Source organism: Podarcis filfolensis, assembly GCF_964270895.1.
Source record: "Podarcis filfolensis genome assembly, chromosome: 6".
Taxonomy (NCBI): Eukaryota; Metazoa; Chordata; class Lepidosauria; order Squamata; family Lacertidae; genus Podarcis; species Podarcis filfolensis.
In genome coordinates this window covers 78,422,501-78,434,663 of record NC_139609.1, presented here as the reverse complement: position 1 = coordinate 78,434,663, position 12,163 = coordinate 78,422,501, and the positions used below count along the sequence as shown (strand labels likewise).

Genomic DNA, 12,163 nt, shown 5'->3' with positions numbered 1-12,163 from the left:
CCCAATAAGCAAAAAATAAGTATCTTTCTGGTGAAGCCGTAAATAAAAGCCCACTTCGTTCAAACGTTCTTCTAAACCATGGTTTCGACCGATCACAAATGAGCTGCAATAAGCCTCGGGGTTATGTACACCACCTCCCCTTCTCTTCCTTTCTGCATTCAAGAAGTCAAAAGCCTTTGTGTTCACTTTTGTCTGAAGTACGATTTCCCCCTAGGAACACTGTTTTATTCCAACTCTCTTTAGTTTAAAGTTAACCAAAATATCAAAACCATGGTTCGGGCTCTTTCAAAATACCAAAATATTATCTAATTAAAAACATCTAAGTTGGAAACAGTGAGACTGTACACAGAGGAAAACAAAGGATGATGTATTTGCTTTAAAAAAAAACCTATAAAAAAGTGAAAGCAGAAGCTTTTGCCTCTCTTCCTCTCTCAGTCAAAAGAGACAAGTAGAAGATTGTGTGTACCAGAGGCACTGCAGTTTGGAGATGGTCCAAGTGGGGTCCAAGTCTTTTGAGCTTCTAAGTAAGTAAAGCTCAGGTGTCTTTCATGTGTTAAGTGAAGCATGTTGTCCAGCATTAACCCCCAGCACCCAGTGAGCACGCAGGAACCTTGCCTGTTATTATCGCATGTGTGTGTGCTAGTCCTCCCATGTACTCATTTACAGTGGTACCTTGGGTTACATACGCTTCAGGTTACAGATTCCGCTAACCCAGAAATAGCACCTCAGGTTAAGAACTTTGCTTCAGGATGAGAACAGAAATTGTACTCTGGTGGCACAGCAGCAGTGGGAGGCCCCATTAGCTAAAGTGGTGCTTCAGGTTAAGAACAGTTTCAGGTTAAGAACGGACCTCCGGAACAAATTAAGTCCTTAACCCAAGGTACCACTGTATTGTTTTTATTATTATGTCATGCATCTTGTGTTTTTATGTTGTAAAAACCACCCGCGGATGAAGCTTGTTATACAGGCAGCGACTATTTTAGGCGCGTCTGATATGTGCATGACTGTGAATGAGTGCATTGCACCAAACCAGGAAGTGACCCCAAAACATCACAGAAATGGTCAGGGCAGGGGCAGAACGGTGTGCCTGAAGCTTTTTTCCAATGGTGTTTCACTAATACGTGTGGTGCCTTGAAACGTAAGCCCTGCATAAATTGGGAGTTGCCTGCATAAATTTACTAAATAATAATAATAATACTCATCTCCCCCCCACACACACTTTGGTTCTTTCCCACTGTTAGACTGCATAATGCATTATGACCCAGAATCCTCATTCTGAGTCCGCTGGTTGCTCAGGTATTGCACCAGTTCTCCTGCATGGTAATCTCCAATTATTCAGTACCAGCCAAGTTCTGATGTACTCTAACTTTGTGCGCTTGGATCAGATCATGCAAATGCTACTTCCAGCTATGACAACAAACAGCAAAAGTCTACAAGAAGTGTTTCAGATGCTGGTTCAGTGTTTTGTCTTCCATTTCCACTCTTCTGAACTGCTACTGCAAGTACTAATTTTACTACACCCCAAGTTATTTTATCATGCAGTGCATTGCACATTCCAGCTTTTTGGCCGTTTCTGTGATTTTGTCTTAACCCCCCACACTATGCCCTTTACACGCTGAAAAAATCATGCACATTACTCCACGAACGGGAAGTTCCACTGAGAAAACAAAAGGAGATCTCAGCCTTCCAAATACATCTAACACGATCTCTGTTTGTACAGGATGAAGCGTGGCTGTTCTATGCTGTGAGCACACAGGCTCTCAGCTGCTGAAAACAGTAAGGCAGGGTCTCAAAACAAACATCTGCTCTCTATTAATTTTGCTACAGTGTATGTCTGAAAATGCACACCGCATGTGTATGTAAAATATAAGTAGTGCCATCATCTAGACTAGAGTTTGCTGTGCTTTATATAGCATCTCTATATAGAATCACATAATTGTAGAGTTGGAAGGGACCTTGGGGGATCATCCAGCCCAACCCTCTGCAATGCTGGAATATGCAAGTGTCCCATACCAGGCACAGATCTCTTGGTTTCCCCAGCCACTCTGGGCAGCTTCCAACAAAATATTAAAATACAGTGGTCTGTTAAACATTAAAAACAGGGCTGCCTTCAGATGTCTTCTAAAAGTCTGGTAGTTGTTCTTCTCTTTGACATCTGGTGGGAGGGCGTTCCACAGGGCAGGTGCCACTACCGAGAAGGCCCTCTGCCTGGTTACCTGTAACTTGGCTTCTCGCAGTGAGGGAACCGCCAGAAGGCCCTTGGAGCTGGATCTCTGTGTCCGGGCAGAACAATGGGGGTGGAGACGCTCCTTCAGGTATACTGGACCGAGGCCGTTTAGGGCTTTAAAGGTCAGCATCAACATTTTGAATTGTGCTCGGAATACATCCCCCAGTAACTCAGACTACAAATATCCCATGCCACCAGTATCCCATACCACTACTTAAAAGGGAATGGGGACCAATTTTTCTAACCCTACCCTCTTAACATGCAAGAACGTCTTCCTTAAATAAGCTGGAACCTCCTGATCGACCACCCTCTCCACAGCTTCGGAGCATTTGTGTTGACAAAGTCAGAAGATACTGTCTGCTTCCCTCTTCAGCTTAATAGCAGTAACTGATGGCACCCTGCATTTTGATTTTTCTACTCCCAGTCCTTATACCATGATACTATGACCCACTGTTAGTTCTGTGTCTCTTTTCAGATGATCTGACCCATGCATTCAGTGAAAGGGGAAAGGGATCTAACCAATGGCCATGCTTCAAATGTCACTCACAGCACCCTCTGGCAATGCGACTAGTGTTCATGCATGCACACACAAGGTACAATACAGTGGTACCTTGGGTTACATATGCTTCAGGTTACATATGCTTCAGGTTACAGACTCTGCTAACCCAGAAATATTACCTCAGGTTAAGAACTTTGCTTCAGGATGAGAACAGAAATCATGCTCCGGCGGCATGGCGGCAGCAGCAGGAGGCCCCATTAGCTAAAGTGGTGCTTCAGGTTAAGAACAGTTTCAGGTTAAGAACGAACCTCCGGAACATTAAGTTCTTAACCCGAGGTACCACTGTACAGCTGAATGCACAGTGGCTGAGTGCAGGGTTGTGTTTCTCTGCTCTACTGAACAACAGAGAAAGGCTTATGCACTTCAACCAATGAAACAGCCACCCTAACAGCTGCTGATACTCTTGAAAAATTACAGTTGTTGTCCGGACATTTGTAAAATGAAGCAAGGGCCTATAAACCAGAGGTGAGGAACACACAGTGGTGCCAACTAACATCTAGGCAGCCACAACTCCCATTAGGTTTCCAACCCAGCTCTACACAACATGTACTGTAGTTTCTTATTACTGAAAATAAAAATGAAACAGCTAGCACACTACTCACTGTAGGAAGGTATTCCATAAGGTTGGCCAGGCGGTGGATATGCAGTATAACCAGAGGTTTGCTGGATTCCTGCACTATACTGAGTCTGTCCATATGTGGCCATCGTTGGAAAAGATGGGACTGTTACTATATGGGGATAATGCCTATTCAAAAGAAAGAGGGAGAAATTAGGACAAACCATGGATGACTTCGACAGTTAACTTCTAGTTGACTTGAAAAATTATATATAGTATTCTGCTAAAGCATGCTTTTAAACGATTATTTCAAATCACTTCTTTCTGAACAATCAAAGGAACTGCAGCAAGCCTATGGGGTATGTCCCCCTTGCCTGAAACCACGGGGGAACTGTTTCTAGTCAGTATAAGACTGTACTGAGATAAATAGTTGTGATATAATGCAACCCTGCTTTTTTGCAGGACACGTTCATGCTTGCTTTTTGCAAAATTTGACGCGATTGTTATTGTAACACTAAAAACAGCTCAGCTCAGACATCATGCAAAACCATGGTTTGTGACTGCTAACCATGGTTTGGATTCCAAACCATGAATTGGGCTTCCAAGCACACCCCTTGGCTTTCATGCAAACATCATGACTGCTGAGTAACACAGGAGCATCAATTTAGAGGAATTCTCTTCTATGTGAACGAGAAGAAAGGGGAATGTTTCTTCTAATCTGGTGTTGGCTATAATGTGCCGGCAATATTGAAAAACAAAAGTATTATTTTTCAGAGTTATTATGCAGATTTGTACACATGTTTAAGGCTGCAAGCTTAACCTCACTTACCTGGGAGCAAGCCCCACTGAATTAAATAGAGCTTAGGTAAAGGTAAAGGTACCCCTGCCCGTACGGGCCAGTCTTGACAGACTCTAGGGTTGTGTGCTCATCTCACTCTAGAGGCCGGGAGCCAGCACTGTCCGCAGACACTTCCGGGTCACATGGCCAGCGTGACGAAGCTGCTCTGGCGAATCGGCACCAGAGCAGCACACGGAAATGCCGTTTACCTTCCCGCTATAAAGCGGTACCTATTTATCTACTTGCACTTAAGGGTGCTTTCGAACTGCTAGGTGGGCAGGAGCTGGGACCGAACGACGGGAGCTCACCCCACCGCGGGGATTAAAACCGCCAACCATGCGATCGGCAAGTCCTAGGCGCTGAGGTTTTACCCACAGCGCCACCCGCGTCCCGGTACTTACTTTTGAGTAAACATGGTTAGGGTTGTGCTGTAATCAACTAGCAGCACAAACCTAGGCATGTCTACTCAGAAGCAAGTCCTGCTGAGTTCAGTTGGACTTACTTCAAGGTAAGCTTAAGATTACAGCCTAAGAGTTCTTGTTCTTGGTGAAAACCCTAGAAATAATACACATATTTTGACAGCAATCACAGATTCAGTCAGGCACTCTTACTTTGTAGTGTAGAGGTGCAGAGAACGCTGAGGCACAGCTTTGGAGTTGCCTACAAAAGAAAAAGAAAATTAACACAATAAATAATATCAACTATACTTTCCAGTGGAACAGCCACCTTAGTCTGCAGCAATTAAAACAACAGAGAGTCTTGCAGCACATTATAAACAAGTGGCATAAATTTTTATTGACCACAGTCTACTTCATCAAATGCACGAAGAGCAGATATCTGTGGATATATATCACTGTGCTTCATGCACTGTGTGGGCTCAGGGAGTGGGGACTCTAAATTGTGGTTAGAAGGGAAGGGAAGAAAGCTACATTGACCTGAGTTATTTTCATGTGGAGTGACTGCAGCAGCCTATGCCACGAAAGCAATGCGACGCATGAAAGACTTCAAATTCTGGATGATTGGTCCCGAAATAAAGGAAGTACCAAAAGCTAGTATGAAAGTGAAGGATATCCTGGGTCCATGCTCCTTTCAAGAAGGTGACACACTGATAGAAAATCAACATTTGGCAAGCCATTTGGCAAAACCAGAAAGGAGAAAGTGCCAGGATAACAAAGAATCATTTTCAAGGGAAGCAGAACTTCACTGGGTCACTGGTGTCCAATGACCTTCATCCAAGGACCACAAAGAATCTCGCACGGGAAACCTCAGAACCCCTAGTTTACCTATTTTACAACTCATGGGGGGCTGGTATGCCCATACCACCCCTCTCCAGCGACTGTATTCATGACTACTAGTATTTGTAGTTCAAAAGCCAAATATATTTATTAGGATGCGTATGTTCAGATTGATTTTTGGTTTCTAGCCTTTAGCATCCATTGCCACATTGATTTGCATCTTTACTATGGAATGTAAGGGCTAGAAGCTAAGGAAACCCAGCCAGATGGGTGGGGTATAAATAATAAATAATAATAATAATAATAATAATAATAATAATAATAATAATTATGCATTTACAATATATTCCTTTAAAATCTAGATACTTTCACCATGAGCAACAGCACCACCTAATACTGGATCCATAGCAACCTATTATTATTATTAAAAATGTGCCTTCTTCTCTTCTTTGGGGATCACTCCTAGCCGAGTACGATTGTCTTCCATAAACATGGTTTTAACAATGAAACAATAAAAATAACAATTATAACGTGTATACTGCCCTATGCCCGTACATCTCAGGGCGGATCACAATATAAAAATACAATACTGCAAGCTACTGCATGGAAGCAGGAGTCTTACGAAGTGTCAGTCAAGGCCAGAAATCAAATTTTGCATTCTTCGCCTTGCGTGAGGAGAGAGTGGGAATGTGACAGCTGAGTCCCCTTCATTGTGTTGTCAGTTCCACCACCCACTACATGTTGGAGGAAGAACACTGGCAGTGGGGAGGGAGCCTGCTGTACCTGTGAAAGTCCTTGGTGCAATGTAGAACTCCGCGCAATGAACGGTTGTAGATGTTTGCGCAATTCTAATCGCATGGTGGAACTGAACACCAAAACAGCCTTAGGAGGGGAAGACATTCCCACGCTGTGTGAGGTCCAGAGAACCCCCATCAAACAGAGTCATTCCAGAAGGTGTTATGTGGAACACAGCATTGTAACATATCTGAAAACAGAAGGTTCTGACCTTCTTGCACACATTAAAGGAAAAATATGTACACATTACTGTGCTCTCAATAGTATGAGGCGAGTGAACAACGACCGAGCAGGATGTGCCCCCATAGCCAGAAGAGGACTGTCCTCATTAGGAAGTCGTCTAAGATGAGACAACCTTCAGTTTATTCAGCAATTCATAAGATAGTGAATTAAACATCTCCGGCATGTTTTATTTAATGAAATATGCAAATACATTGAAAATATAAAGAAAGAATCCTATGGGCTCACGTAATATTGTTATTCTGTAAAGCCTGCGAGAACATTTCCAAAATATCTGGCGCATGTTTCTGCAGAAGATTTCTGTATACTTTGCTCGTTCTGACATGAAAATTATTCTCTGAGTATGATTTCATTCCCCTTTGATGCTTTAATGTCTTTTTATCATTACTTGGAATTAAACAGAGCCTCATCTATAGAAATCCATCAGTTATCAGTTAGCCTTTCATTTCTCAGTGTGAGAGCAAAGTTCCTGGACTGAATGACCAGAATATACTAAAATTTCACATCTCTCTCATTTCCATTAGTCCTCTTCAGGCATTCAAGGTGGGGGCACATGGGCTTAAAGAGGGGAGGGGTCAGGGACATGCATACAAGCAGCGACCCAACAGCCCCACATGTGCAAGCTCAACTTCAGGCCTTAATGTATTGAGAGGAAAGGTCTGAAAGAAGGTTCCAAATGCCTTATTAGGGTTCCCAGCACATTAACCTCATCGTACTTTGAATCCTTTTTCAGGCATTGATATCAGATAGGCCGGAGTGGAGCTGTTGTGAATGGGGAAATTGAGGCTAGGGCTTGTGTGCACACCCCTGTGTTTGATTCACACAATACAGAATCCAATGTCATGAATAGGCTCTTGCCTTATTCGCTCTCTATTCTCTGCGCTCACCTTTTGTTTAACTTTATTAATTATAAAAGAAAAATACAACTTCAGTAACCGATAGAGATACATCCCCTTAACCAAGAAGTATAATATTTTTTTTTTTAAAAAATGTTTCATATGGAAAACCAGTAAGATAAAGCCCAGAATACGAAATAAAAGCTTACAATCTTACTAAATATGTGAATTTAAATTGTAAATGTTTTAGCCAATTTACTGATCAAGCCCATTTAGCATTAGCATGGATCAATTTTCGATGTTATTTAAATTGGCAATTGCTTCATCTTTTTATACCTGATCAGCCTCTGATTTTTGTTGTTGTTGCCATATCCATCTTTATTTACTCATAATCCCTTTCAGCTATTTTAATTTCAACAAAACATTTCTAAAAAGTTGTTAAAAATAATATATATATATTTTACTCCATAGCAATTAAAATTCTGCAAGGTTGTTTGTCTTTTTTAGGGGGGAGAATAAGTCTGTGATTGCTGCCACACACCCTTGTTGTGTCCCTGAGGGTCTGGGTCTGCATAGGCTGCCTGTACGATTTAGAACCCTAATCATGCCGAGTTCTAAAACCACAAGGGGAACCCACACAAATACAGCAAGCAGCCCGCTTCAGACATTCCGCCCCAGTGCATGGATGGCATCAGGGTTGGGTACTGGGGACTACAATGGCGGGGGTGGGGGTGGGAGTGGGTATACCTTTGCTTTCCTGGTCCACACAATTGTGGACTGGAACAGTGAAAGGCAGAGGTAGGTGGGAGGAAAGATTAAAATGTTCCATTTCCTGGTCCTGCACCAGTTTGGGGCTCTGCACTAACCTCTGAGCAAGACAAAAAAGCAAACACAACACCCCCAGGCTATGCATTAAATGCAACGGTGTAGTTTGACCCTCAGACAACCCATGGGGTCCTGCTGGGAGGCACAGCTTCTCCAGCTCACATCCTAGCATCTGGCAAGGTTTGCCTCTGGCACCTCCAAGAGCCTGCCTGCTAAGCATCCCAGAAGCCCCAAGAAAGATGCTGCGAGTGAAGGGTTAATCACTACAGTTAATAAGCTAGTGCCTTCTGTCAGCCGCGCTCCAACAGGAAGATTGCCGAGGCCGGACCACAGCAAACAATAGCTGGAATTGTACTAGCGAAAACTAGTTCAGCGGCATCATCCGCCAATAATTTTAAAAACAGATTTAAACATTCTCTCCCCACCCCCCCTTCTTCTTCATACTGTCCAAGTGAAGGGAGAAGATGGGAATTGGGAAAGGCAGATAAGTTTCCATCCCCTAACCTCAACTACCAAAAGAATGCACCCCTTAGTACCTGCCAAGTTGGAAACTTCAGACCACAGATTTGACAGTGTGTGAGAGGGGTGGGGGGTGGGGAATAAGCATTCTGCAATGATAACAGTGTCAGCATCTGCTTTTCGCTCTTTAAAACACCAAAGCAGCGACAGCAGCACACCCTCCAACACTTCACGGATGAAAAGAAGGGGACCACTCCTTGCACGAATTGTGCGTTCCCCACTCCCGAATTACACACTGCGAGAAAGGCAGCGGCGAGCAGGTATAGGGATGTTTAAGCCAACAATGGATCCAGCTACACACAACAGGACAGATGAAAACTGAAACGCTTTCATCAATGTTTTACAAGCTGGAAAGAAGAGGAAGGTGTGGATAGCAATGAAGCAGTGCACTCATATTTTGTGTTTAGGCGCATCTGTCTTTGCATGCATGTGAACACACTGAGATTTAACATTTAGAGACCTGCAGTAAGGGAACTAAAACTGAGGAACCACTAGTGCATGGAGGTCAACAGGCCTTTTCCAAAAAGGCATGCAAACGTGTCCCCCAAAATAAAAGTTAGGACCTGTGTATTACCAGGGGAAAGAGAACTACAAAATCGGAACCATTCCTTGTAAGTAGGGACATTTGGAGAGGGTGGTGCTGTGGTCTAAACCACTGAGCCTCTTGGGCTTGTCAATCGCAAGGTCAGTGGTTCAAATCTCTGCAACGGGGTGAGCTCCCGTTGCTCTGTCCCAGCTCCTGCCAATCCTAGTAGTTTGAAAGCATGCCAGTGTGAGTAGATAAATAGGTACCACTGTGGTGGGAAGGTAAACAACGTGTCCATGCGCTCTGGCTTCCATCACAGTGTTCGGTTGCACCAGTAGCGATTTAGTCATGCTGGCCACATGACCCGGAAAGCTGTCTGTGGACAAATGCTGGCTCCCTCGGCCTGAAAGCGAGATGAGCGCCGCACCCATAGTCACCTTTGACTGGACTTAACCATCCAGGGGTCCTTTAAAGGTAAAGGGACCCCTGCCCATTAGGTCCAGTCGTGGCCGACTCTGGGGTTGTGGTGCTCATCTCGCTTTATTGGCCGAGGGAGCCGGCGTACAGCTTCCGGGTCATGTGGCCAGCATGACTAAGCCGCTTCTGGCGAACCAAAGCAGCACAGAGAAACGCCGTTTACCTTCCCACCGGAGTGGTACCTATTTATCTACTTGCACTTTGTGATTTCGAACTGCCAGGTTGGCAGGAGCAGGGACCGAACAATGGAAGCTCACCCTGTCATGGGGATTCAAACTGCTGACCTTCTGATCAGCAAGTCCTAGGCTCTGTGGTTTAACCCACAGCGCCACCCGCGTAATCCAGGGGTCCTTATCTTATAAAGCCCAAGGCCCAAATTGGAAAGATTAGGACCAAGGTGAGCAAAATACACTCTTCAAACCCATTTCCTTTCTAAGTTCAATTAGAAAATAATTAAAGATGTCATTAAAGATGCAAGTAGGTCAGATAGGAGAAAACGGCGACAAGCCAGGGTAGTATCAAAATAGTCAGACCCACACCTAGCATGTGCAACCAGGAAAGCACTTTGAAGCTGGTCTATCGATTCCTCACATCCACGCTGACTATTCTGACACTGCTGTTTTCTCTAAGTGCTTCAAAAGGTACAAGGAAACAAAAGCAATATCGAAAATAATCCTTATTGGACCAATGGTTCATCTTGGCGCACTGTTGTCAACCCCAAATGTTAGCACCACTGCAGTACCTGGGCTGATTTCCTTCCCTTCCTCGTATTTTAAAAGGAAATGCTATAGGGAAAGAGGAGAAAATTGAACCTGGATGCATGCAAATCTTACATCCCATCATTAAGCTGCAGCACCGTCCGAACATCTTCCTCATCCAAAACGGAATCACAAAACTGAAATCACTGCCAATGCAATCAATATGAAATCCAGTAGGTTTGGACTGATGCATTTAAGGGCAAAAGTCCAAGCCCTGATTCATACAAGCCAAGGCCATATGTCTGTTTGCCCTGGTTCCACCCCCCTACTCTACACACACACCCATGGCTAGGCGTCTAAAGTTAATAAACCATGAACAAGAACTGTCAGCTTACCTTCTATGTCATCTGGAACCGTGGCATAAGTGTTAGAAAGGTTAAGCTTCAGAATGTCAGGGTGTTCTCTATTTACAGTCAAGCTGGGTGATGTCACTAGATCTAGCATTTCCTTATACCTGGAGGAAAACAAAGGGTGGGGGAAAACTCAGATAATTTATTCATTAATTATGCATGCTCGCTAATGATTCCAATTTTTTCTCTCCCTAGGAGTAAATATTAAAGCTGATTTCCAAAACCCTGGCTTCATATAAATTCTACATAAACAACATTCACGCAAAAAGTTTTCGGCGAAGGGAAAATGCGGAATTAAAAACCAAGCAGTCGCTTCCCTTGGAGATTACGCCCATCTGATTAAATGCTTTCCCGCTCATCCTGGATGTTGCCATCAGAAGATTACATTTATGTGTTTCTTAAAACACCATGAAGAACAAGCAACGCGTTTTAGGATTGTCATCACTTTCCAATGTGCACAGTGGCTCTGGATAAGATTCTGAGTCACAGAAATGTTTTGCAGCAAGAATGGAAACAGGAGACACTCAACAGCATTACACAGTTATGGAATATTGAAGGGGAAGAAGCTGTTACATGGGGTATGTCCTCTTTAATCTTAATGTCAGCAATACTGCACACAGAGTGCTTAAATAGTGTAAAAATCAACGGGATTTAAGGAGACTTTAGCTTTCACAGGATTGCAGCCAAATGCATTAAGAGACTTGCTTGCTGAAAGTCATTGCATTTCTGTGATCAGTTTGCTTGATGGCAAATCATACAGAAGAGACTTCTAAAGTTAGCTGATTTGGAGCAAGCTGGTGCCTCACATATTCTTTGCTAAGGAAAACTGAAATCTTCAGATGAAGCTAACTGCACACCAGCCCCCTAGTTAACAATTACGTTTACTTGCAGGTGCACTTTGAGGATGGAGTGGAGAATGATTGGGGAGTAGTTGTTGTATCCTGGACCAAGTTGGTTCTCTGAATTCTCACGGTCACAGTCATTGCTATCCCTCTCTCGATGCTTCCTCTATTAAAATTAACAAATTAGTATGGCCACTTATGGTTCTCCCCAAAAGAGGAAACACATCACCAATTAATGAGGGCACAAATTTATCATATGCACAGAGGCAGATTCAGAAATAATTACTATAATTTAAACAGAAATGCTTTGTGGGGAAAGCTGTGACTGCATGACCTATGTGCCTGATCAATCTGCTGTTCGGGTGCTGTTAACAGGCAACTTCAAAACTCTCTCCCCTCTTACGATTCTTTGTCTTTAAACTGGGCTTAGAATGGAAGGCATTTTAAATAGAGGATCATCCTTTGGAAAGCAGAACACATGACTACCCCTATAGGAAATAGGATCAGATGGTACTACCTGGTACCAACTGAGGGCTGGATTTGGACTAGGGAATGGCACCAAACACTGTACGAAGCTTTG

The 12,163-nt window shown here is 43.5% G+C and overlaps 1 protein-coding gene across 5 annotated transcripts in view; it reads right to left on the bottom strand.

Annotated features, from left to right (window-relative positions):
- EYA2 (EYA transcriptional coactivator and phosphatase 2) overlaps positions 1-12,163 on the bottom strand; it is a 129,405-nt gene that overhangs the window by 71,352 nt on the left and 45,890 nt on the right. For all 5 annotated transcript variants that reach the window (XM_083618787.1, XM_083618789.1, XM_083618785.1 and 2 more), the window contains exons 2-4: positions 10,727-10,845; positions 4,792-4,840; positions 3,389-3,531 (exon numbers count right to left, since the gene is read on the bottom strand). In XM_083618787.1, coding sequence (XP_083474913.1) covers positions 3,389-3,531; positions 4,792-4,840; positions 10,727-10,835 — 301 coding nt within the window. In that variant the 5' untranslated portion in view covers positions 10,836-10,845. The remainder of the gene's footprint in view (positions 1-3,388; positions 3,532-4,791; positions 4,841-10,726; positions 10,846-12,163) is intronic.